This window comes from Pecten maximus, chromosome 17, assembly GCF_902652985.1.
Source record: "Pecten maximus chromosome 17, xPecMax1.1, whole genome shotgun sequence".
Taxonomy (NCBI): Eukaryota; Metazoa; Mollusca; class Bivalvia; order Pectinida; family Pectinidae; genus Pecten; species Pecten maximus.
Window position 1 is genome coordinate 30326138 of NC_047031.1, and position 25199 is coordinate 30351336.

At 37.7% G+C, this 25199-nt stretch overlaps 1 protein-coding gene across 9 annotated transcripts in view; it reads right to left on the reverse strand.

Annotated features, from left to right (window-relative positions):
- Window positions 1–25199, reverse strand: part of LOC117315533 (neogenin-like) — a 269288-nt gene that overhangs the window by 107571 nt on the left and 136518 nt on the right. Inside the window, exon 1 of one of the 9 annotated variants that reach the window (XM_033869764.1) lies at window positions 13262–13535. The exons of the other annotated variants lie outside the window; for them this stretch is intronic. Coding sequence (XP_033725655.1) covers window positions 13262–13340 — 79 coding nt within the window. The 5' untranslated portion in view covers window positions 13341–13535. Of the gene's footprint in view, window positions 1–13261; window positions 13536–25199 lie in introns of those variants that run through there. 9 annotated transcript variants of the gene reach the window in all.

Here is a 25199-nt window from a genome sequence, read left to right on the forward strand (position 1 = left end):
CTCACTTAACAACATATTGGTTGATACCGTACTGATACTACACTGCTAATACTGATAACATTCAGTGATGCTGATTCAATATTACAATATATTTATGTTGTAACAAACATCAGGAGGCAAACACGGTGAAATCAGTAACTCAAATTGTTTTCTTTTTTTATACTTATTATAGGACAATGAAAAAACCCTCATTTGGGGGCCGCGGTGGCCGAGTGGTTAAGGTGTCCCGACACTTAAACACTAGCCCTCCACCTCTGGGTTGCGAGTTCGAAACCTACGTGGGGCAGTTGCCAGGTACTGACCGTAGGCCGGTGGTTTTTTCTCCGGGTACTCCGGCTTTCCTCCACCTCCAAAACCTGGCACGTCCTTAAATGACCCTGGCTGTTAATAGGACGTTAAACAAACCAAAGCCCTCATTAGCATTTAACTGTACAGGATTGGGCCTACACTACCAGCGCTTTCCTGTTTCCCATGCATATTCCACGCTGAACAACTTTTTATCTGAACCTTACTGTGTCCAGTTTATATAGCAAGACAGTCATGACATCCCAAGTCAATCACAACATGACCTCACGGCCTTACATGACCTCCTCATGGTATGACCTTTGTGACCTCACAGCCAGATCAAACCTTATTTAAGATATCATGAGTGTAGTTTGAGAGTTTGTTTATAATGTCCACTAATGATCAGGCACAACCTAATGTATAAACTGAGGACACAGTTCAAAGGCTGATGAAAAGGAAAAGTATATTTATATGACCTACCCAGAAAAGGTCAGAACATGTTCAAGGTCAATGATCAAGGCATAAACAGTGATGGTGAGAAAAAAGTCCATTTGAGAAATTTAGATCCATGATATTACTATATGATACAAACTAATGAAGGTCATACACAGGTCATACATGTTTCAGGTCAAAGGACAAAGTGTATACTAATTAAGTGTAAAAGTTGAGAGTATAATGTCACCTTACTAGCTCCGACTAGCGGGAATTATCCTTTAGCCTAGCGGTAAAATGTTTGCCTTGAGAGTGAGAGGTCCGAAGTTCGAGCCCCGACACGAGCAGGGTATTTTTTATTACTCCCTTCTATTACAGATTTGGTGCCATTGACCACTCCAAATGAAGGCTATAGGAGATTGAAAGGCTTCCTTGGACCTAAAGAACCTGAGTTGTGGTTGTCTTTGGGGGCGAAGACTTTGTGAAGGAGGGAGAAGTGTAACAGTAGAGAGTATAAGGTCACCTAACTAGCTCAAAACAACTAGGAATTTTTCTTTAGCCTAGTAGTAGGATATCTGCCTTGAGAACAAGAGGTCTCTAGTTCGAGCCCCAGCAGGGTATTTTATATTTCTCCGTCCTATTACATAAGACAGAGGTTATGTAGTGCAAGTTTTCATCCTGGTTAAATTTCTATGGCTGTAATGATGTAAGATTCTCGTCTCTTCTACGTGGTATGAAGTGGATCAGGAGAGAACCTTATATAGAGATGTACTATTGTTGATACCATCTTCAGCCTCCCCACCCCACTAGCCATCATCATCACTCTTCTATCTTAATATATTTCGTCTCTTCTTCATTAATATCCTAGGAACCCATTCACCCCATGGTGCCTAAATGGCTCAAATGAAAACTATTTCTAAGGGTAAGACTTACGACTGTATTAATTATGGGGACTATCAACTATGTCTAAGTACTGCACAAAATGATTCTGTAGCGCATCACCTCCTGATGAAATAATTACCAAGAGCTTCAGGTCCTGGATGCGAAATAATTACTGAGCCTATCAGGGCCTATCTTTTCATTAAATACGTCACGTCATCTTGTAAAAGTCCAAAGCCACCGTTACAAAAATGACGTTGACACAATTACCGGAGAGGAAAATGAGGCTCCGATATCCTCCCCTTTAAAAGTGCATGCCTTCCTCTGAAAGTATTTATTGTATCAAGTTTCGCAAAGTTTTGTATTCTATACCATAATCACTGATGTTATGTTGTCTCTATAACAGTCGCAGACAAGTCTTAGAATGACAAAACAGCTGTACGATGTAACATCGCTGACAAGTCCTAGGACAAACAACTGTATGATGTCCCTAACATCACTGACAAGTCCTAGAAGGTCAAAACAACTGTATGATGTCCCTAACATCACTGACAAGTCCTAGGACAAACAGCTGTATGATGTCCCTAACATCGCTGACAAGTCCTAGGACAAACAGCTGTACGATGTAACATCGCTGACAAGTCCTAGGACAAACAACTGTATGATGTCCCTAACATCACTGACAAGTCCTAGAAGGTCAAAACAACTGTATGATGTCCCTAACATCACTGACAAGTCCTAGGACAAACAGCTGTATGATGTCCCTAACATCACTGACAAGTCCTAGGACAAACAGCTGTATGATGTCCCTAACATCACTGACAAGTCCTAGGACAAACAGCTGTATGATGTCCCTAACATCGCTGACAAGTCCTAGGACAAACAGCTGTATGATGTCCCTAACATCGCTGACAAGTCCTAGGACAAACAGCTGTATGATGTCCCTAACATCGCTGACAAGTCCTAGGACAAACAGCTGTATGATGTCCCTAACATCACTGACAAGTCCTAGAGGGACGAAACAGCTGTATGATGTCCCTAACATCACTGATGAGTCCTAGAAGGACGAAACAGCTGTATGATGTCCCTAACATCACTGACAAGTCCTAGAAGGACAAAAACAGCTGTACGATGTAACAACGTTGACAAGTCCTAGGACAAACAGCTGTATGATGTCCCTAACATCGCTGACAAGTCCTAGAATGACAAAACAGCTGTACGATGTAACATCGCTGACAAGTCCTAGGACAAACAGCTGTACGATGTAACATCACTGACAAGTCCTAGGACAAACAGCTGTACGATGTAACATCACTGACAAGTCCTAGAAGGACAAACAGCTGTATGATGTCCCTAACATCACTGAAAAGTCCTAGAAGGACAAAACAGCTGTATGATGTCCCTAACATCACTGACAAGTCCTAGAAGGACAAAATAACTGTATGATGTCCCTAACATCACTGACAAGTCCTAGAAGGACAAAACAGCTGTACGATGTAACATCGCTGACAAGTCCTAGAAGGACAAAACAGCTGTACGATGTAACATCACTGACAAGTCCTAGGACAAACAGCTGTATGATGTCCCTAACATCACTGAAAAGTCCTAGAAGGACAAAACAGCTGTATGATGTCCCTAACATCACTGACAAGTCCTAGAAGGACAAAATAACTGTATGATGTCCCTAACATCACTGAAGGACAAAACAACTGTATTTTGCCATTAATTCATTTTTAGCTCTACTGTTCATTATTGAAAGGTGCCAATATTTTCTGTACAACATTCCAGTTTTATGTTTAAGATTCGCTGGCTTACAGAATACAAACCACATACATTCTTTTTTCCTGTAATATTGTGTACAAACATCGACCAATGGCTCCTTGTCACAGCTCAAGAGTTTACAATCCCTAGACATAACTCCCTGATCAGGAGCCATGTTGTTTTTTTCTATCTCCCTCTTCATTTGATTTCCAGCTAGTTATTTCAGCAGATAACTGCATTATGTTTCGAAAAGCCAAAACTCTGGATTACAAATCTAGTTGTTCTTTTCACAATCACAAAATGCTGGTACTAGGGCAAGAACAATACTTTGTTTTAATTATAGAAGTATTCTGTATTTAATTTCAAAGCATATAAAGTAAATCTGAACTTTTAATCAAAACATTTCAAAATTAACAATATTTTTTCGTTAATTAGAGAAGTATTATATATTTAATTTCAAAGCATATAAAGTAAATCTGAACTTTAAATCAAAACATTTCCACATTAACAATACTTTGTGTTAATTATAGAAGTATTTTGTATTTAATATAAAAGCATATAGTAAAGTAAATCTGATTTTTTAATCAAAGCATTTCAAAATTTTCACCTCCGAACAATAAATTGGAGATTTGATTCATACTTTGGTTTCATGATCAACTGTCTGAAGAAAAAAATATGTGAATGAATTATTTTTTCACTTACAAGTATCCCCTGTACTGATGTACTGATTCAAACCACTGCCGGTGAGGGTGTTGTTTTTTGCTATTGTATCAAGGTGTGATATTTCAGTAAGATGGCCATACTATATATCATAGTGGACTACATCTCCGTAGGACAATAGCTGTCATGGTTTTATGTTTGATTTTTCCATTGTTTTATTTGCTCCTGGTTTTGAGTCATTTCAGGCCAAGATAAAAAAGAAATTGTTCTGTTTTACAACCCATGGACAATTTGAGTCATTTCGGGCCAAGATAAATAAGAAATTGTTCTGTTTCACAGCCCATTGATAATATTGGAGTCATTTCGGGCCAAGATAAATAGAAAATTGCTCTGTTTCACAGCCCATGGACAATTTGAGTCATTTCGGGCCAAGATAAATAAGAAATTGTTCTGTTTCACAGCCCATTGACAATATTGGAGTCATTTTGGGCCAAGATAAATAGTTTGACAGCCCATTGACAATTTGAGTCATTCCGGGCCAAGATTAAAACCCTAGATCAGAAAACCTATATAATCACTCAAAAACAAACATGTGTTTACTATAACTCATGATGCTTCCTCTTGGAATGATCATCCGAGAATTAAAATGGTTGTAATATTCCGTGACAGGTTTTAGGGCCAGGAGACTAGAATGTTGTGTATGTCTGTATACCATTAGACAACATATGTAGTTAATTCTCCCCATCTCGCCTTCCTCTGACAGCCTGATATTTAAGTTCATCTAAAATGCTGCAATACCGAGCTCCTCTACTTCACCATCACTAAATCACAGTAAGACATTTAGGATCTACCTCAATAACAGATAGTAGATTAAAGGTTAAATGGGAAATATATCATCCCCTGAATTTCTCTTTGTTTATCCTTTCATACATCAATCTTATAATAGACTGAAGCACTGTTAAAGGAGGACTTTGTTCTCATTTTTATATCTCTCATTTACACATATACATAGATATATATATTTTTTTTTTTTTACTTTTAAAATATTTTATTATCAAGTAATACATGCATGTACAATTATATCTATAAAGATACATAAATAAATAGATTAGACAACATGCTAAGTCTATACTGGTCCTTTCCAAAAATATATATATTTATTACATATTTACCAGTGAAATATTGAAAATTATTCATTCTATAAAAGTGTTAGTTTTCACCAGTGCTACGCACTCGTGAAAAATATCAAAATATTAGCCACACTCATGAAATATATTTGGTATTACCGAAGGTAATGTTACAAACCCTCTATATTATTTTTTTTTTAAATTCTACTCATAATGCTCTTTGTCTTAACCTTGACTTTACTTTTATTTATTTGTTGTGAAATTGATGAAGAAAATGCTTATTCCGTCACTATGGAAGTGATGTCATAACCTATGACATCACAGTACATTTCTATGAACAAAGAGTCTGAAGAATCTCCAAGATGTGACAAAAGTACAAAAGGCGTGTTTTTCTTTTTCTTTATGCATTACATCATCAGTTGGGATCATACATAACAATTTTATCATCTGATTACACTCACACTCTCTTAAGCTATTGTTCAGTTAGAATGTAATTATCAAACATCAAATCTCACTTTACACTATCCTTACATACCTCAACATTAGACAATGAAAGATATATATGCCCTTCTAAATAAATACTATTTATTCTTTAAATGATTTTTTTCTTTTCTAGATAACTAAATGATTACACACTTAAATATGCATAACAAATTAATAATCTACCATTACCATCTTTTTTATGTTTATCATCTTTTTTTTTAATTTCTGCTTGATCAAGTGATCGTAACACTAAATCTGCATAATCATCAAACATTACATTTTCATTGTTTATACAGTGACCTACATTTTATCGGCCAATTTCTTAATGAAATTTTTCTCCTTCTTTTTTTCGAATGTGTACATGATAGTTTTTTGCAGTATTTGGATTGATGCGGCAGAAGTCATTCCAAATTAAAACATCAATATTTGTATTTGTAGATGTTGTCTGGCAGACATATCTGGCAAATCTGTAGGCTTTTTAATCAATCCTCCATGATTGACATTTCCATACAATTTTTTGGATCTTGCATATAAAATAGACTTAATCAAGATTAATTTCCTTGGTATGGATAAATATATTATATCAATCATATACTTTGCATGATGGCCTCCAGTGATGGGTTATCTCCCATGTATATAAGGCCTCAATCATGAGTTATCTCCCTTGTATAAGGTCCCCAGTGATGAGTGATCTCCCTTGTAAAAGGTCCCCAGTGATGAGTTATCTCCCTTGTAAAAGATCCCCAGTGATGAGTTATCTCCCTTGTATAAGGTTGAGAGTGATGAGTTATCTCCCTTGAATAAGGTCCACAGTGATGAGTTATCTCCCTTGTACATGAGTCCCAGTGTATAACGTTAAGGTTCCCCAGTGATGTTCCTTGTGTTAGGTCTCCAAATGATGAATCATCTCCTCTGTACATGGTCTCCAGTGGTGGGTTGTCTCCCCTGTACAGGGTCCCTAGAGGTGAGTTGTCTCCCCTGTACAGACCCCCCCAGTGGTTAGTTGTCTCCCCAGTTATGTATAATCTCCCCTGTAGAGGGTCCCCAGTGGTGAATGGTCTCCTCTATACAGGGTCCCCAGTGGTGAATGGTCTCCTCTATACAGGGTCCCCAGTGGTGATTGGTCTCCTCTGTACAAGGTCCCCAGTGGTGAGTTGCCTCCCTTGTACAGGGTCCCCAGTGGTGAGTTGCCTCCCTTGTACAGGGTCCCCAGTGGTGAGTTGTCTCCCCTGTAATAGGTCCCCAGTGGTGAATGGTCTCCTCTATACAGGGTCCCCAGTGGTGATTGGTCTCCTCTGTATAGGGTCCCCAGTGGTGATTGTTATCACAGCTGACTGTTTACCCAACATTGCTGTGTCCAGTCTAAACACTAGCCTGTCATGCCATCTTACATCCAGATGCCAGTCAAGTTATCACACAACACATAGATAACTGGCCCCCACTTCTATACCATTGTCAGCCTAGCACCAGGAAATACTTTCTAGACTTGCACATGTCCATACTAAACATATTTCAAAAACAGAAGTAAACAAGCAAAGTATACATGATAAAATATCCCAAGAAATACTGTCATTTGAATTCACATGGAAAAACGACTTCAGATTTGCAAAGGTACCACTGATGGACCAGCAAGACAGGATGGAAACAGTTTGTCCTGGTCGAACAAACTAGGAAGAGAGACTGCAGAACAGGAGTATCTCATTAGCTGCTTTAGAATCCAAATGAATGACTTTGCCCCAGTTTCAAGGTCACTGCACATTCCAACTGATGAAGATTCAGACATGATCCCAGCATCATTAGTATCAATGGGTGAATTCTTCTAAATGAAAAACCTGAGTTTTATCAGGAGTTCTGAGATTAGTGTGTAATGTATACTGTAAACAGAGCTATTCACCTCTACACATTGGCAGAGGGGTGCTGATATACAAGGCAAATATAATCAATAATCTTTACCTATTCATCACAATTAACATAGCTGCAAGGCCAATATAGTCAAAAGGGGCTGATATATATAAATTACACTAAGACAAGAGCCATGGAGGCTAAACTAATCAAAAGTAAAAAATCAAAAATAAAATAACTATGTTGATTTCTAATGTGTCAGTCTCAGTGAGGGTGAGTTTAGGTATAAACACATCATTTTTAGTTTAAAGAGGGAAGCAGAAAATTTAACTGTACAGCTGTCGTTATAGAGCTATGAAGCCGGATAAGACCACACATAAAATTTGAAAATATTGGTTTTTGATAACTGTGATCATAACAACACAATAAGTAAGAAATCAAACAGTGAACAGCTGAGACACAAAATTTCCTATATGTAATTGGTCACATTAGCTATGATGTTTAGCTATCGAGATCAACCCCCACCCCTGTATAATGTCAGTAAGATTAGTAAGTGAGGTCTGCCTCAATTTCATGTCTCGACAAGAAATATCTTTAAAAAAGATCAACAGCAAAGCTTTAATGCTGATGGTTATAATGTAAAAGTGCTGGTGAAATAGATTAACGAACTAATGCGTTTCAGCACGGAAAACAAAGTTATATCAGTTTGAATCATTTTTGGTGATAATAAGATTGCATTTGAATCAGGAATATTATTTTATTAATGTGTCATTTGAAAAGATATATCCACTTATTCAGCTTGCATTCAATCTTAACTTTGTTTCGTTTTTAACTGCATATCTGCATTTTGCATTTTCCGCTACACTGACCAATCACATACTTCATCTTGACCAGTAACGCCACCTGTCGCGTCATTTCCGGGGCCAAAAGAATATTATACGGCTATGCCGTAAAAAGAAATCCTTGAGCAAACCCTTAAAAAAATTCTGCACATCTCCCAAAGCCTTAAAAAAATTCTGCACATCTCCCAAAGCCTTAAACCAATTCTGCACATCTCCAAGTCACCAATAGCTGTAGTTGGACAAGAGAGATGTTGAGCTAATAACCCAAGCTTTGCAAGGTTTAAACAGCGCAGTGCTTACAAGGTCGGCCATGCTACAGAGAACCTGCCCCATACATTCATCACTGCGACCTGGAGTGTGTTACCTCACACTGAAGCTGACAGCATTTTATTCCAATCCGTCCATTAACAGCAAATGGATAGGAAATGCATTTAAAAAACATGGTGTATTTACGTCCACGGTGTCGGAGAACCTGCACAGCCAGCGTTCACCACCAACACAAACTGTTCTATATTATCGTTTTTGTGAGTTAGGGACTCAAGGCCTCATTGATACGACATTCAGATATAACTCAGCCGCTGATGTTTCAACATGGAAAGCTTCCAGTGCCCCGATACTGATATGTTGTGTGTCTACATCCTATAAGCTCATCTCATGTATACAATTATTCAAATTTTTCTAATGTTATTGATATGTGATGATATGTATCGTTAATGTAGCTGATACAGTCAACAGATATTCATTGAAACATCCCAACACTGTAGCTGATCATTCCGTGTCCTGGAGATGTTTAACCTAACATTGCCTTAATGCTACCAGATCAGGTAACCCACGAACCGCCTGTATTCAAGTTTAACTTAGCTGTGTCCAGACCAAATGACTCTCTGACCTAATATTGACTTAATGCTACGAGATCAGGTATCTAGTGAACCCCCTGTATTCAAGTTTAACGTAACTGCGTCCAGACCGAATGACTCTCTGACCTAATATTGACTTACTGCTACCAGATCAGTTAACCTGCAACCGCCTGTATTCAAGTTTAACTTAGCTGTGTCCAGACCAAATGACTCTCTGACCTTATATTGACTTAATGCTACCAGATCAGGTAACCCGCGAACCGCCTGTATTCAAGTTTAACTTAGCTGTGTCGGGACCGAATCACTCTCTGACCTAATATTGACTAACTTCAGCGAGATCAGGTAACCAGCTTACTGCCAGTATTCAAATTTTACCCTAACTGCATCCTGACCTAAGGACTCTCTGACCTAATATTGACTTCATTCCTTCAGATCATGTAACAAGCAAACCCCCAATATTCAAGTTTACCCTAACTGGCTCCTGACCTGAGGACTCTCTAACCTAATATTGACATAATGCCACGAGATCAGGTAACCAGCGAATCACAAGTTTTAAAGTTTAATTTAGCTGCGTCCGGACCGAATGACTCTCTGACCTAATACAGCCTTGATGCTGTGAAATCAGGTAACTAGCTTACCTCCAGTATTCAAATTTTACCTAACCGGTCCTGACCAAAGAACTCTGACCCAAGTATAGCCTTGATGCTGTGAGATCAGGTAACCAGCGAACCACTAGTATTCAAGTTTAACCTGATTGAATCCTGATCTTTGAGGTCCTCCTGATCAATTACATCAACTTCCTGATCTATTATACTGACCTGGCTGCCTCAGTTTCATCAACTTCCCTTAAATTAAAATTTTCTTTAGGAATTCAGCATTTTCAGATTTGAAAAAATTCTTTGGATTATTTAAAGCTTTCCAGTGTTACTCCATTAAGTCACATTAAAGGCAGTAGCTAGATTGACACAATAAAACAAGGATGGATAGTATTGCAACAGCAATACAAAGTCCCCTGTCTGAGCTAGAAGTGCACCTATTCATTTCCCATTTTTTTTTGAAAAAATGGTTTTTCGAAAAAAACAAATGTGGGATGCACAACTACATGTTATACTGATCATGTATACCAAGTTTCGTTAAGATCAGAGTAGTACTTTAGGAGGAGTTGTCCGGACAACTATTGCGTGACAGACAAACGGACAGACGGATGGACAGACGGACGACAGACGGACAGTAAACCTATAGTCCCCCCCCCCCCATTTTTCAAATGGCAGGGGACTAATAAAAACATGTCTTTGTATGATATTTTATGCTAAATTGTTATGTAAGACCCTTCCCCAAATTTTAATTCTTAATAATATATGACCGAATTTCTGAACAATCATGGCCGAATTACTTGACACCTTGTGCAAACCTTACTCTGATATTTCATATTCTTGACAGCTGGTCTTTTCTAATAACAATGGCATGTTCAGTAATTTTTTTCAGCCACATTTATACTGGACAACACCAAGCCCTCACATTATACTGGACAGCACCGGGCCCTCACATTATACTGGACAACACCAGACCCTCACATTATACTGGACAACACCAGACCCTCATATTATACTGGACAACACCAGACCCTTACACTATACTAGACAACACCAGACCCTAGACAACACCAGGCCCTCACATTATACTGGACAACACCAGGCCCTCACATTATACTGGACAACACCAGGCCCTCACATTATACTGGACAACACCAGACCCTAGACAACACCAGGCCCTCACATTATACTGGACAACACCAGACCCTCACATTATACTGGACAACACCAGACCCTCATATTATACTGGACAACACCAGACCCTCATATTATACTGGACAACACCAGGCCCTCACATTATACTGGACAACACCAGGCCCTCACATTATACTGGACAACACCAGACCTTAGACAACACCAGACCCTAGACAACACCAGACCCTAGACAACACCAGACCCTAGACAACACCAGGCCCTCACATTATACTGGACAACACCAGACCCTCACATTATACTGGACAACACCAGACCCTAGACAACACCAGGCCCTCACATTGTACTGGACAACACCAGACCCTCACATTATACTGGACAACACCAGACCCTAGACAACACCAGACCCTCACATTATACTGGACAACACCAGACCCTCACATTATACTGGACAACACCAGACCCTATACAACACCAGGCCCTCACATTATACTGGACAACACCAGACCCTAGACAACACCAGGCCCTCACATTATACTGGACAACACCAGACCCTCACACTATACTGGACAACACCAGACCCTAGACAACACCAGACCCTCACATTATAATAGACAATACCAGACCCTCACATTATACTGGACAACACCAGACCCTCACACTATACTGGACAACACCAGACCCTCACATTATACTGGACAACACCAGACCCTAGACAACACCAGGCCCTCACATTATACTGGACAACACCAGACCCTCACATTATACTGGACAACACCAGACCCTAGACAACACCAGACCCTCACATTATAATAGACAACACCAGACCCTCACATTATACTGGACAACACCAGGCCCTCACATTATACTGGACAACACCAGACCCTCACATTATACTGGACAACACCAGACCCTAGACAACACCAGACCCTCACATTATACTGGACAACACCAGACCCTCACATTATACTGGACAACACCAGACCCTAGACAACACCAGACCCTCACATTATAATAGACAACACCAGACCCTCACATTATACTGGACAACACCAGGCCCTAGACAACACCAGACCCTCACATTATAATAGACAACACCAGACCCTCACATTATACTGGACAACACCAGGCCCTCACATTATACTGGACAACACCAGGCCCTCACAATATACTGGACAACACCAGGCCCTCACATTATACTGGACAATACCAGACCCTCACATTATACTGGACAATACCAGACCCTCATATTATACTGGACAACACCAGACCCTCACATTATACTGGACAACACCAGACCCTCACATTATACTGGACAATACCAGACCCTCACATTATACTGAACAACACCAGACCCTCACATTATACTGGACAACACCAGACCCTTACATTATAATAGACAACACCAGACCCTTACACTATACTGGACAACACCAGGCCCTCACATTATACTGGACAACACCAGACCCTCATATTATACTGGACAACACCAGACCCTTACACTATACTGGACAACACCAGGCCCTCACATTATACTGGACAACACCAGGCCCTCACATTATACTGGACAACACCAGACCCTCATATTATACTGGACAACACCAGATCCTTACATTATACTGGACAACACCAGACCCTTACATTATACTGGACAACACCAGACCCTAGACAACACCAGGCCCTCACATTATACTGGACGGACAACACCAGACCCTTACATTATACTGGACAACACCAGACCCTTACATTATACTGGACAACACCAGACCCTAGACAACACCAGACCCTTACATTATACTGGATGACACCAGACCCTAGACGACATCAGACCCTTACACTATACTGGACAACACCAGACCCTAGACGACATCAGACCCTTACACTATACTGGACAACACCAGACCCTAGATGACATCAGACCCTTACATTATACTGGACAACGCCAGACCCTCACATTATACTGGACAACACCAGACCCTCACATTATACTGGACAACACCAGACCCTCACACTATACTGGACAACACCAGACCCTAGAGGACATCAGACCCTCACATTATACTGGACAACATCAGACCCTAGACAACACCAGACCCTAGACAACACCAGACGCTAGACGACATCAGGCCCTGACATTATACTGGACAAAACTTGTCCCCAACATAAAGCATCTCAATTCTATAAATGACACCAACATTGAAATTCTCAGTTAAACTGTCCTCAAATTAACCCTATTTTAATATTGTGACAGAGCTTCCACTAGAAGATAACAGTCTGAGGTTGTACAAGTTTATAACACTTTAACCTGAATTACCAGCCCTAACCCTAACATAACACTACAGGCTTACCTTCACACTGTACCAACACAAGCAGCCCCAGGACCCCACCAATCACCAGTTGAGAGTGTAAACATCCATTAAATCCCATTATTTGAGGAAGATTAAAATCCCAAGGTCACACATATCCATCAAAGAACACTTTTTCAACATTTCTCCTTCAATTTTTTTTTCACAACATTGTGGAGACACGGGTCCTGTCGACTATGTCGACTATGGAGGTCGACTGCTCTCTGCTCTCTCTCTATACTCTCCCAGTCAGTAGCTGACTGGTATCAGTTGTAGTGTAGGGGGATCTGTAGCACTGGGATCACTTACCTAGAACAGAGCAAAGCAAACAGTTAGCATACAGTATGTGTTACTATAGGGACATAGCAGTGTGGATACAGGGTTACCATGCAAAATCCACTTAAACAGTGAACATATATACAGTATGTGTTACTATAGGAACATACAGTATGTGTTACTATAGGGATATAGCAGTGTGGATAGACTGCAGAGGACACTCAGTTTTCATACAGTATTTGAAAATTCTCAGTCCACCAACACAGCTAGCTGGACTGACTATCTATCGCTAAGTTTTCTTTAAAGTACTGTCCAGCTGAATTATAATACTAGATTATCCACTCGTACTGAGTCGCAGTTTATAAACATGGAATCAGACATATCTTAGAGACAAAAATTATAAAGCTGAATTTTCATTAATGGTATCAATTTAAATATTCTAGAGAATGGGACCAGTCTACAGTAGGTATATGTTGGTATACAGAATCTCTACATCTGGTCATACACTTAAAAAACACCAGTCATTTTAAAGGGACACTAAGGTCGTCAGTGATCTTAAAGGGACACTACAGTCGTCAGTGATTTACAAGGAACACTAAGGTCAAAGGTTATGCATATCAATCTTATTGTATAGTTATCAAATCTATGTTTTATAAACATTCTGTTCTATATTCAGTATAAATCTGATGATTTCACCCTCTCAAAATTTCACATATTTGTGATTTCGCAAAAAAAAAATAAAAGAGTGATAAAATTATATTTGAGGTCACAAGAAAGTACTGTCGGGTGGCAAAGTGGTTACACAATAGAAATGCTTCAATCAGTTCTAAGCTTTAAGCCAATAGAAATGTCTGTTTCAAACAGTAGCTACACTATAAGCCTACATAAATATTTGTTTCAAACATGCAGGTTTAAATAATTATCCAATAAAATCCAACCAATCAGTAGTTGAACTGTTGGCCATTTATTAGAGGCTGCCAATAGAAATGTTTGTTTCAAACACATTCTTTAACTATAAACCAATGAAATCGTTTGTTTCAAACATGATAAGTAATTGTTTCAATAGGTATATAACATTGTTAAATACAAATACTCAACATAGGTGCATTTACTTTAAAACCCTTATCAAGAGATAAACAAATTATCTTGACACCAAATTGTACTTATACTATGGCTTTATTTAAAACTTTATATATATTTGATGTATAATACACAATCACCCTGGATGATCAGTATAAACATCCCATTTCTCCAGGAGAAATTACACTCAGCATCAGGGTAGTTTATTTAACGATCTATTATGTAAATGAAATTAGCCTAAAAGTGCATTTTTAACCTTTGTTAGATTGCTGATAAAAATCACATAATTTTTATTTTATTACATCTTTAAAAGCACATAATCAATGTCTGAACTGACTGATGAATTCAACAACTGGAGAAATGTTAGCTTAACCTATCTTTACCAAAACAGTCCATTATAGCAAAAAAATATATTCTTAAATCAGATTCTGATAAGATTTTATTGTTTCGGTATTCTACAGTAGAATTTATTACCAAAACAACTTTTTTGTTTTTTGGAGACATTAGCTAAAATTTTAAGTAATCTGTTGTAAAGCGTGATGCAGTAATTCTCACAAATTCCATTATATCTCACAGCTAAACATTTTGTAGATAAACCTTGTTTGCTCATGAATCAATCCATTAGGATAATTAAAATCAAAGATGGTTTCATAAGTTTGAAATGAAAAAAAAAAAGAATTATCAAGTTTTTAAAATGCTAAATTTCATTTAACTTTAACAAAACATTTTATTTATTTATTTCATTTTTTTTTATTTTTTTTTTTCATTAAAAAGAAAAACAAATTTCTTCAGATCACCAAAGAGGCTGCCAAATGTTACAAGACCCAGAAACATTTAATGAATTAATAATTCAGTCCAGCTCGGAATGTAATTAAATTCAAGTTCTACATCAAAATAAGAGTTTAAATCTGTTTGGGGACTAAACAGTCTGGCAATATCTGACGTCCTATGAAGACAGATAAATTTACACAGATAAATAAATACTACAGTTTTTCTCAGACTCTCCCACCATCTACCATATAGACCAGCTAGTTAATTACCCAGCTGTATCCCTCTAGTCTAAAAACAGACAGATCTCTAAAAAATCAAAATCATAACACTAATTTTCATTTACAATTATTACAGACAGAGGCGAGCCTACCACCATCAAACCATAAGCTTTCCCATCAGTACATAATTAAGTGAGAGTCAGGAAATTCAGGCAAACAGCATGACAAAATTATGGCAAATCGGAAAAGTATTCATTTCAGCTACAAATTACAAATTTTGACAGTTCCAGGATCCTTAGGCTAGACTAACTACTAGCCATTTAAGGTTTTGCAAAGTATCAATCAGCTCAATTCTTACAATTGATTATCTCCCCCTAGTTTGAAAGTAAAGAGACCAAAATTATAAATCTGATTTTTTGTGATAATTTTAAAATTCTACAGACTGTGATACGTGATTATCTCCCCCTAGTCTGAAAGTAAAGAGACCAAAATGATAAATCTGATTTTTTGTGATAATTTTAGAATTCTATAGACTGTGATCAGTGTATGCGATCCATAAGCCTGCTGTTTAATACCATCATACATTATGTCTATACAGTCATTATAGTAGATACAGGGGGCTATTAGATGTCTGTCCATCAGCACTGACCGATGGTCAAGATCAGGTGACTTCTAACCAGGTATCAGATGACCACTGCACAAGATAGGCAGGTATCCGATGACCACTGGTCAAGATCAGTTGGCCATGATAAGGCACAGAGCTTTCTCCTCCATCATAAGAAAGGCAGGCGTACTCCCTTATCTGTGTGTTTGATGGAGAAGGCAGGGGAGATTACTCCATTTCCTTTCATCAGTTACTGATGACCAGAGATACAGGCCTACGATGACCAGAGATACAGGCCTACTCTAAATACATCTCTACATGTACTCAAGTCTTATGTCATTACCCATGGGCACATCTAATTAAGGATTGGGGTGAATGACAGTGAGGAATAGGGGATGGGGTTAGGGATGGGGTTAGGGATGGGGGATGGGGTTAGGGATGGGGGATGGGGATTGGGATGGGGCTAGGGATGGGGGATAAATAATGTTAGGGAAAGAGGATGGAGGGTGAGGGCTGGGGGTAAGGATGGGATGTACATGTAGAGGGTGAGGTATGGGGGATGGGGTTAGGGATGGGGTGAGGGATGGGGGATGGGGGGATGGGACTAGGGATGGGTGATAAATAAGGTTAGGGAAAGAGGATGGAGGGCGAGGGATGGGGGCAAGGATGGGATATACATGTAGAGGGTGAGGTATGGGGGATGGGGTTAGGGATGGAGGATGGAGGGGCTAGGGATGGGGGATAAATAATGTTAGGGATAGAGGATGGAGGGTGAGGGCTGGGGGTAAGGATGGGATATACATGTAGAGGGTGAGGTATGGGGGATGGGGTTAGGGATGGGGTGAGGGATGGGGGATGGGGTTAGGGATGGAGGATGGAGGGGTTAGGGATGGGGAATGAATAAGGTTAGGGATAGAGGATGGAGGGTGAGGGATGGGGGTAAGGATGGGATATACATGTAAAGGGTGAGGTATGGGGGATGGGGTTAGGGATGGAGGATGGAGGGGCTAGGGATGGGGGATAAATAATGTTAGGGATAGAGGATGGAGGGTGAGGGATGGATGATGGAGGGTGAGGGATGAGGATAAGGATGGGATGTACATGTAGAGGGTGAGGTATGTGGGGTGGGGTTAGGGATAGAGATGGATATTGTAGAATGGAGGGTGAAGGATTGGCAATGGGGTTAGGGATGGGGGTGGAGGGTTAGGGATGGAGGATGGGGCAAGTGATGGTGGGTGAGGGATGGAGAGAGGGATGGGACCAGGGATAGGGGTTGACGGGTTATGGTTAGGGATAGAGAGCGAAGGATAGAGGATGGAGGGTTAGGGATGGAGGGAGACAGCATGATGTTCATTTGCTTGCTGATACTTTCCATCACTGATTTTTCTTAAGGATTTACAGACAAATTCCATAATTATAAACATATGATGGCAAGCCAGAAATGAACATTGTCTGGTGATGCCTAATTAAAATGACTGAATTTATGGACTTTAATGCACTATTATCTAAATTTGTGATTTAAACTTAGATTGTTACAAATTTTTATTGTTTATACCCAAATAGCTTCACTTGATGGAAAAGTAAAATTTGGGAGAGTTAAAATTTTGTGAGGTTCTTAATGAGTGCAATATGTAATTAAGTTAGAGAGTTTCACGTGTAATTAAATTAATTAGTATGCTGTATAATTCAATAATAGGAAAGATCAGACAAGAGCTCAAAACATACAGTAGTAAATGGCTGTAACAATTCCTATAAAACTCCATCAATGATGCTCAGTAAAACACGCTCAGCGAGAAAAAACACACAGGATAAGCTACATGTATGGCCTTCAAAGAGAATATAAGACTCGGATCAGGGTTACAAGGTCACATCAACTCTTAAATCTCCTATAGTAAAGGATTTGTTATTGACACAGTGAGATTTAGTTTGGTGCTTTGGGCTACAATTCCTAGATTTTTGTAAAATTTTAAACTGATCCTGGTCTTTTAGATGTTTGTGATGAAAGGCAGCTAATACAGGATTTTATTGCAGAAAAACATGCGAATCTAAGCACTTTCCTGATAAAGACTGGCATTGATTAGAGATCCACACAAGCTTTGTGTTTGAATTACACCAGCACTTTGTTTTCTCAAAATAATTCCCATTTTATAGTTAGTTATAGATGCATTAGCACATCAGATGAAAGTGGATGATGATGTCCAATGTTTTGTTTTCAGTTATCAGGCTATACACAGCTATGGGTTCTAGATATTACAATGCATATAGAACTCTATCTGCAGGTTGTTTTGTGTGACTTTTTCAGGTACAAAATCAGGCATATTTTTTCACCAAATTAATTAAATACAATCATAAAGCAAAATATAGTTGCACAACTGCAATGGTTAATTTTATGAATATAATCAGGTATCACATGCAAACTGTAAATAATTGATATTTCGTAAGGGAATTATTTTTGTGTGTTATGCAGAGTCAAAATTCAAATCCTTCACAATTATTTGTACAAAATAACACCTTTTGATGGTTGTCAAGCTGTTAGTTACTGTAATATGAGTCTTGCGGATTCCATGACTCTAAAATCTCATTCGTAAATTTAAAGAAATTTATAGATCAGCATTTGCATGTTATGTATTAGTGTATATGTCCAAAGAAGAAAGTTCACAGAATACAGTATTCGTAAAGTATAAAGACTTAGAGTAGTCTTTTTACAGTAAATCTTGAATACTTTATATCATATGGTAACAACATATCTGTGACACAACAAAGCTAACTGGGTCAAGACTGGTACATATATACAATTGCAAAGAAACAGAGACATAAGTGGCCATCTTAGATTTCCTACAGAAGAAAAAAGCTAATCATGTTTGGTGTTGACCTAATTATGCTCAATACTGACCTAGTTATGTTCAACATTGACCTTATTATGTTCGATATAGACCTTATCATGTATTCGATATTGACCATATTGTTTTCGATATTGACCTAATTTTATTTTATATTGACCTTATTATGTTTGATATTGACCTAATTATGATCAATATTGACCTAATTATGTTCGATATTGACCTAATTATGATCAATATTGACCTAATTATGTTCGATATTGACCTTATTATGATCGATATTGACCTTATCATGTTCCATATTGATATATTATATTCGATATTGACTTAATTATATATTCAATATTGATCTATTTTTTTATATTGACCTAATTATGTTTGATACCGACCTAATTGTTCGATATTGACCTAATTTTGTTTGAAATTGAACTAATTATGTTTGATATTGACCTAATTATGTTCGATATTGACCTAGTTGTGTTTGATATTGACCTAATTATGTTCCAAACCGATGATGCATGAATACATATTCACATAATGTTGATTGTAAACTCTGATATCCAACCCGGCCACTCAAAATGAAGACTTCATACAGAAAATTTAGGATTGTCTTTTAAAAGATAATATCGGCCCCCATGGATACTTACACACATTACACGATCATATGGATGGGAAAAAAACAGTAAACGTGAGTATCTAACAAAAAAAAAATGGTTTCCTGGTGTGTAGAATATCATCATTGACTTCTGACTGACAGGGTAAGTCAGGAGAGAGGAAGGCGACAACACTGCAGACATTTTTTTTTAATATCACATTTGTTGGGTTAGATATGTATCCGGTATAAAAGATAAGATGATTTTGATAGGAAAATATCATTAAATCCTGCCGTGTAGACTGTGTATCTGTCAACTCTGGTAGAATTTAGTCCTGTATCTCCATCAATCAATCTCGTCAGGAAATCTTTATAGCTATACGTTTTACGGGGGAATATGTGTACGATAGTGCACTTTTTTTGTGAAAATTAGGTAAAGTCAGAAAAAGTGTTTAATATATATCTATGTACCAATCAGCCATGAACACTATCATCGGGTCAACAGCCTCACCCCCAAAATGGCTTCTTACTCGCTGCATTTTATGATAGAGTGGATACAAATTGAAAGAATGAAAAAATAAAATGATCTAATCTCCAATTATATCTTTTGCTTTCATCTCCTACTTTTATATCGTTTGATCAATTACTTTCTAGGATATATATACCTATGGCTCTTTCTGTACCTAATCAGATTTCTTTTGGAAAGAAAATCTAGTGTTTTTTGTTCTCTCTGATGAGAAACCCCTAATGAAGTAAAAATATATCATCATTATTTATTTTATTTTTTTTTACTTATTTTTTATTAATTTTTTTTTTTTAGTTATTTTTATTAATTTTTTACTTCTGCGTGACAAAATAATTTCTTTGTTCTAATCCTCAGAATAAGTAGCAAGATTTTTTCTAAGAATATAAAAATTGTTGGATTAATCATTAAATAGTAAGAAAAAAAAATTGTATGACATGTGCATGCCCTCCTGTGAGAGGACATATATTTGTAATATATATTTTGCCTGCAGAATAAGAAGATATTTAAAAAAAAAAAAAAAGGATTAATCATTAATGTACTAATTGACATGGACCCTGTATTACTACCCCTGCCCTGCAGGTAGGGCGTAAGAATTGTACCTGCTGCCCCCATTGCATGATCGTAAGAGGCGACTAAATTTGGGATCTTATCTTTTCTCTTCTTTCTTAACAACTTTCTTCTTCCTAATGTCTCCCTTGACAATGCCTCACTTTTAGCCTTTAGTTGAGCGTTCGCCCCTGTGAGGAAGGCTTTGGGTTTTGTCTCCTAGCCGAGACATACCAAAGTCTTTAAAAATGGTAGTTGCTACTCCTGCTTAGCGCTCAGCATACAAGGAGTGGGACGACTGGTTCGCCCGTTGTCAGTATAATGTGACCGGGTGGGTTGTGCTGCTGGGTGTCTTCGGCAGTATGCTTCAGTTAGGTAGCACTATAAATCGGCAAAAGTTCCGGCCTATCACAAGGAGACTTAACACGAACATACCGCAGCCTCCCAAAACACACATACGCACTCACCACACGCATGCATGTCCACCGCACGGGAGGCCGTCCTTAAATGACCTTAGCTGTTAATAGGACGTTAAACAAAATAAACCAAACCAAACCAAAGTATTACTACTCTCCTCTGTTCTCTTACATGTCTCATCTCATCCCCCAACAAAACATATTGTATTACTTGATATCGCTGACAGATCCGTCCATTTCTCCCCTATATATCTACAATTAGGGTGGTCAGACACATACCAGACGTAGCTTCTGTGATCTTCACACTAGAGAGTTCCACTTGACTGTAACCCTAGTGACCTCCACACAGGAGAGCTCTGATAAATTCCAATAAAGTCAAGCAAACTGATACAAATGGCATAAGCTAATACATGGACACAGCTTTTGTCGATCAAACATATATCTCCATCAATTACATATTGTTTCAAATTGTACTATGTAATGGAAAATCATGTAATCCTGCCATGCCGCAGAAATCTAGCGGAATTTGTCATCTACAAATATAATTAAATTTGAGATAAAAAAAAATTTTGAGAATTGATTTATAATCTTTTGACTTACTCTGCTTCCTCAATTTCAACACATACAGTTTTTATCCCCTAACATCATTCAAAATGTGAAGTCATATCTGTGTAATTTTTTTTTAAAGAAAAAATTGAAATCACATCTTCCTTCATAATAAATCAATCACTTAGAATTCTTTATCTAGTCTTCCAGCCCCTAAATTTGTAAAGAATTACCCTGCCGAATCCTAATACTTGATTATCTCCCCCTAGTTTGAACTTAAGAATCTGATGCATCTCTTAGAGAAATCAAAATTATAAGGCTCATTTACAATTGTTAATGCTCCTGAAAAATGGTATCTCCCAAATCTTGCACCAAAACATTTCATCCAACGTTATACTGACTATAGAAGGTGGCCAGTGTTGTAGGGAAGCCCACTAAGTGGTAGTATTCCTTCAGTGTCTAATAACAATAGTTTGGTTTGGTTTGGTTTGGTTTGTTTTTGTTTAACGTCCTATTAACAGTCAGGGACATTTAAGGACGTGCCAGGTTTTGGAGGTGGAGGAAAGCCGGAGTACCCGGAGAAAAAACCACCGACATACGGTCAGTACCAGGCAACTGCCCCACGTAGGTTTCGAACTTGCAACCCAGAGGTGGAGGGCTAGTGATAAAGTGTCGGGACACCTTAACCACTCGGCCACCGCGGCCCCTATAATAACAATAGAGATTCCCCCATACATGATCCAGTACCATATAAGATCCAGGACTGTACGTAATGCTAAAGCTATAAGGATCTTTATCATTATGTCCTGTCTATTTTTCTCTATCATTACCTGGGATGAGCTTGGACCCTATCTATAAAGGAATTGTCAAATTATGTGGACATTGAACCAGGTTTAACTTATATTTAATGTTCTAGTTTTAGGTAAACATTTTTTTTTTCTTCCTTTTTTTTTTTTTGTCCCTAGACATGTCCCTGGGTGTAGAATGGATGCTAAACTTCCAAAAGAATGAAACACCATCATTTTTTTTCTAATATGTTACAATATCAATATTATTGCATAACAATTCAAGCTAATGTGGCGTAAATTGTTTTACAGGAATTTGCTGAAAATTTTTAAAGGTAAAATAAAATCTGAAATAATTTTCACAGGAATATTTCTTGCAAAGTTTGCATGAATTGTCACACTAGGAATAACTTTTTGGACAGTTTGTGTCTTGTCCTTGGTAATTGTTAAGACCCAATCAACAGTCTGTCAGTACAGACTAGACAAGGATTTCAACACCCCACAATTACTACTGCTCTCTTATGTAACCAGTAGTCAGTAACAGTAAACATCTGGAGGATATTCTCCGTTATTACACAGGAAAGTTTGTATAATACCATCATATGAGTAGATTGTTCCCGGTCTTGTCATAAATGAACACAAGGAGGGGCGTGGAGGAGTGGAACAATATGTCTAAACACATTGTGGGATGGTGGAAAAGTCACCAGGCTGAGACTGTCCGACTGGGATGAGACATTGCTGGCAAAAACTGACACTATCTGTGATTTGGTTTCCAGAAACAAGTATTGCACCTCGTTTTAAAGAAGGAAAACCCTGAGTATAATTTCAGCATGTATAGTTGTTTTCTTTTCTTTAATATCACCTTGTGGATCTAAATCTATTAATATCACCTTGTGAAGCTCAATCTATTAATATCACCTTGTGGATCTGAATCTATTAATATCACCTTGTGAAGCTAAATCTATTAATATCACCTTGTGAATCTGAATCTATTAATATCACCTTGTGGATCTGAATCTATTAATATCACCTTGTGGATCTAAATCTATTAATATCACCTTGTGAAGCTAAATCTATTAATATCACCTTGTGAATCTGAATATATTAATATCACCTTGTGGATCTGAATCTATTAATATCACCTTGTGAATCTGAATCTATTAATATCACCTTGTGAATCTGAATCTATTGATATCACCTTGTGAAGCTGAATCTATTAATATCACCTTGTGAATCTGAATCTATTAATATCACCTTGTGGATCTGAATCTATTAATATCACCTTGTGAAGCTGAATCTATTAATATCACCTTGTGGATCTGAATCTATTAATATCACCTTGTGAATCTGAATCTATTAATATCGCCTTGTGAAGCTAAATCTATTAATATCACCTTGTGAAGCTGAATCTATTAATATCACCTTGTGGATCTGAATCTATTAATATCACCTTGTGAAGCTAAATCTATTAATATCACCTTGTAAAGCTGAATCTATTAATATCACCTTGTGAATCTGAATCTATTAATATCACCTTGTGAAGCTGAATCTATTAATATCACCTTGTGGATCTGAATCTATTAATATCACCTTGTGAAGCTGAATCTATTAATATCACCTTGTGGATCTGAATCTATTAATATCACCTTGTGGATCTAAATCTATTAATATCACCTTGTGAAGCTGAATCTATTAATATCACCTTGTGGATCTGAATCTATTAATATCACCTTGTGGATCTGAATCTATTAATATCACCTTGTGAAGCTGAATCTATTAATATCACCTTGTGAAGCTAAATCTATTAATATCACCTTGTGAAGCTGAATCTATTAATATCACCTTGTGAAGCTAAATCTATTAATATCACCTTGTGAATCTAAATCTATTAATATCACCTTGTGAAGCTGAATCTATTAATATCACCTTGTGAAGCTAAATCTATTAATATCACCTTGTGAATCTAAATCTATTAATATCACCTTGTGAAGCTGAATCTATCAATGAAACTCTCCGTTGCTCCTTGATATGTTTTAACAAATTTGACCCCTCTGACCTTGGATATGGGTCAAGGTCTTTTTTTTGTTGCAAACTTTGTCAGGCTTCGTCCAAGGAACTGATCAATCAAATTCCATGACTAGGAGAATATTTTTTAGTGAGATGAAGCTGTTTAAATGGAAAAAGTAATGCCACAAGGATGACAGATGGACAGAAGACAGGCATCACACAACCAATGTGTTAGGTCACTTGGCACTAATTCAGGCAAGGTGACCTAAAAGACCAGAAGATAACTAGCTGTAGAAGAAGAAATTATAATAAACTATTTAGAAACCTGGATTGAGAAGTTTCTCCTATTCATTTGTATTAGCAATAAGTAGGAAATCTCCTTTTGTCAATCTAAAACACAATCTTGTCAAGAACATATAGGTTTACCATTGGAAAAGGTACAGGAGATTAATGCAGAGTGCACAATCTATACAGATTATCAGTCTAATCACAGAGGCTTTCCAATGTTGTTAATCTATATTGTTATATTAAGTACTGTCTCACAATGGAGGTATCAAAGTAATTATGAGTTTTTCAGAGACAAAATTCAAAATTATTTTAGATATACACATTGCAGATAGATAGAAACCAATAAACATCAGTAGGAATTATCAAATCTCCAAAGTACATGAAAGGTCAAGAAATGTTAGGAAAGTTCAAAATAATTCAATAACAGCATATCTTTAATTTAGGCA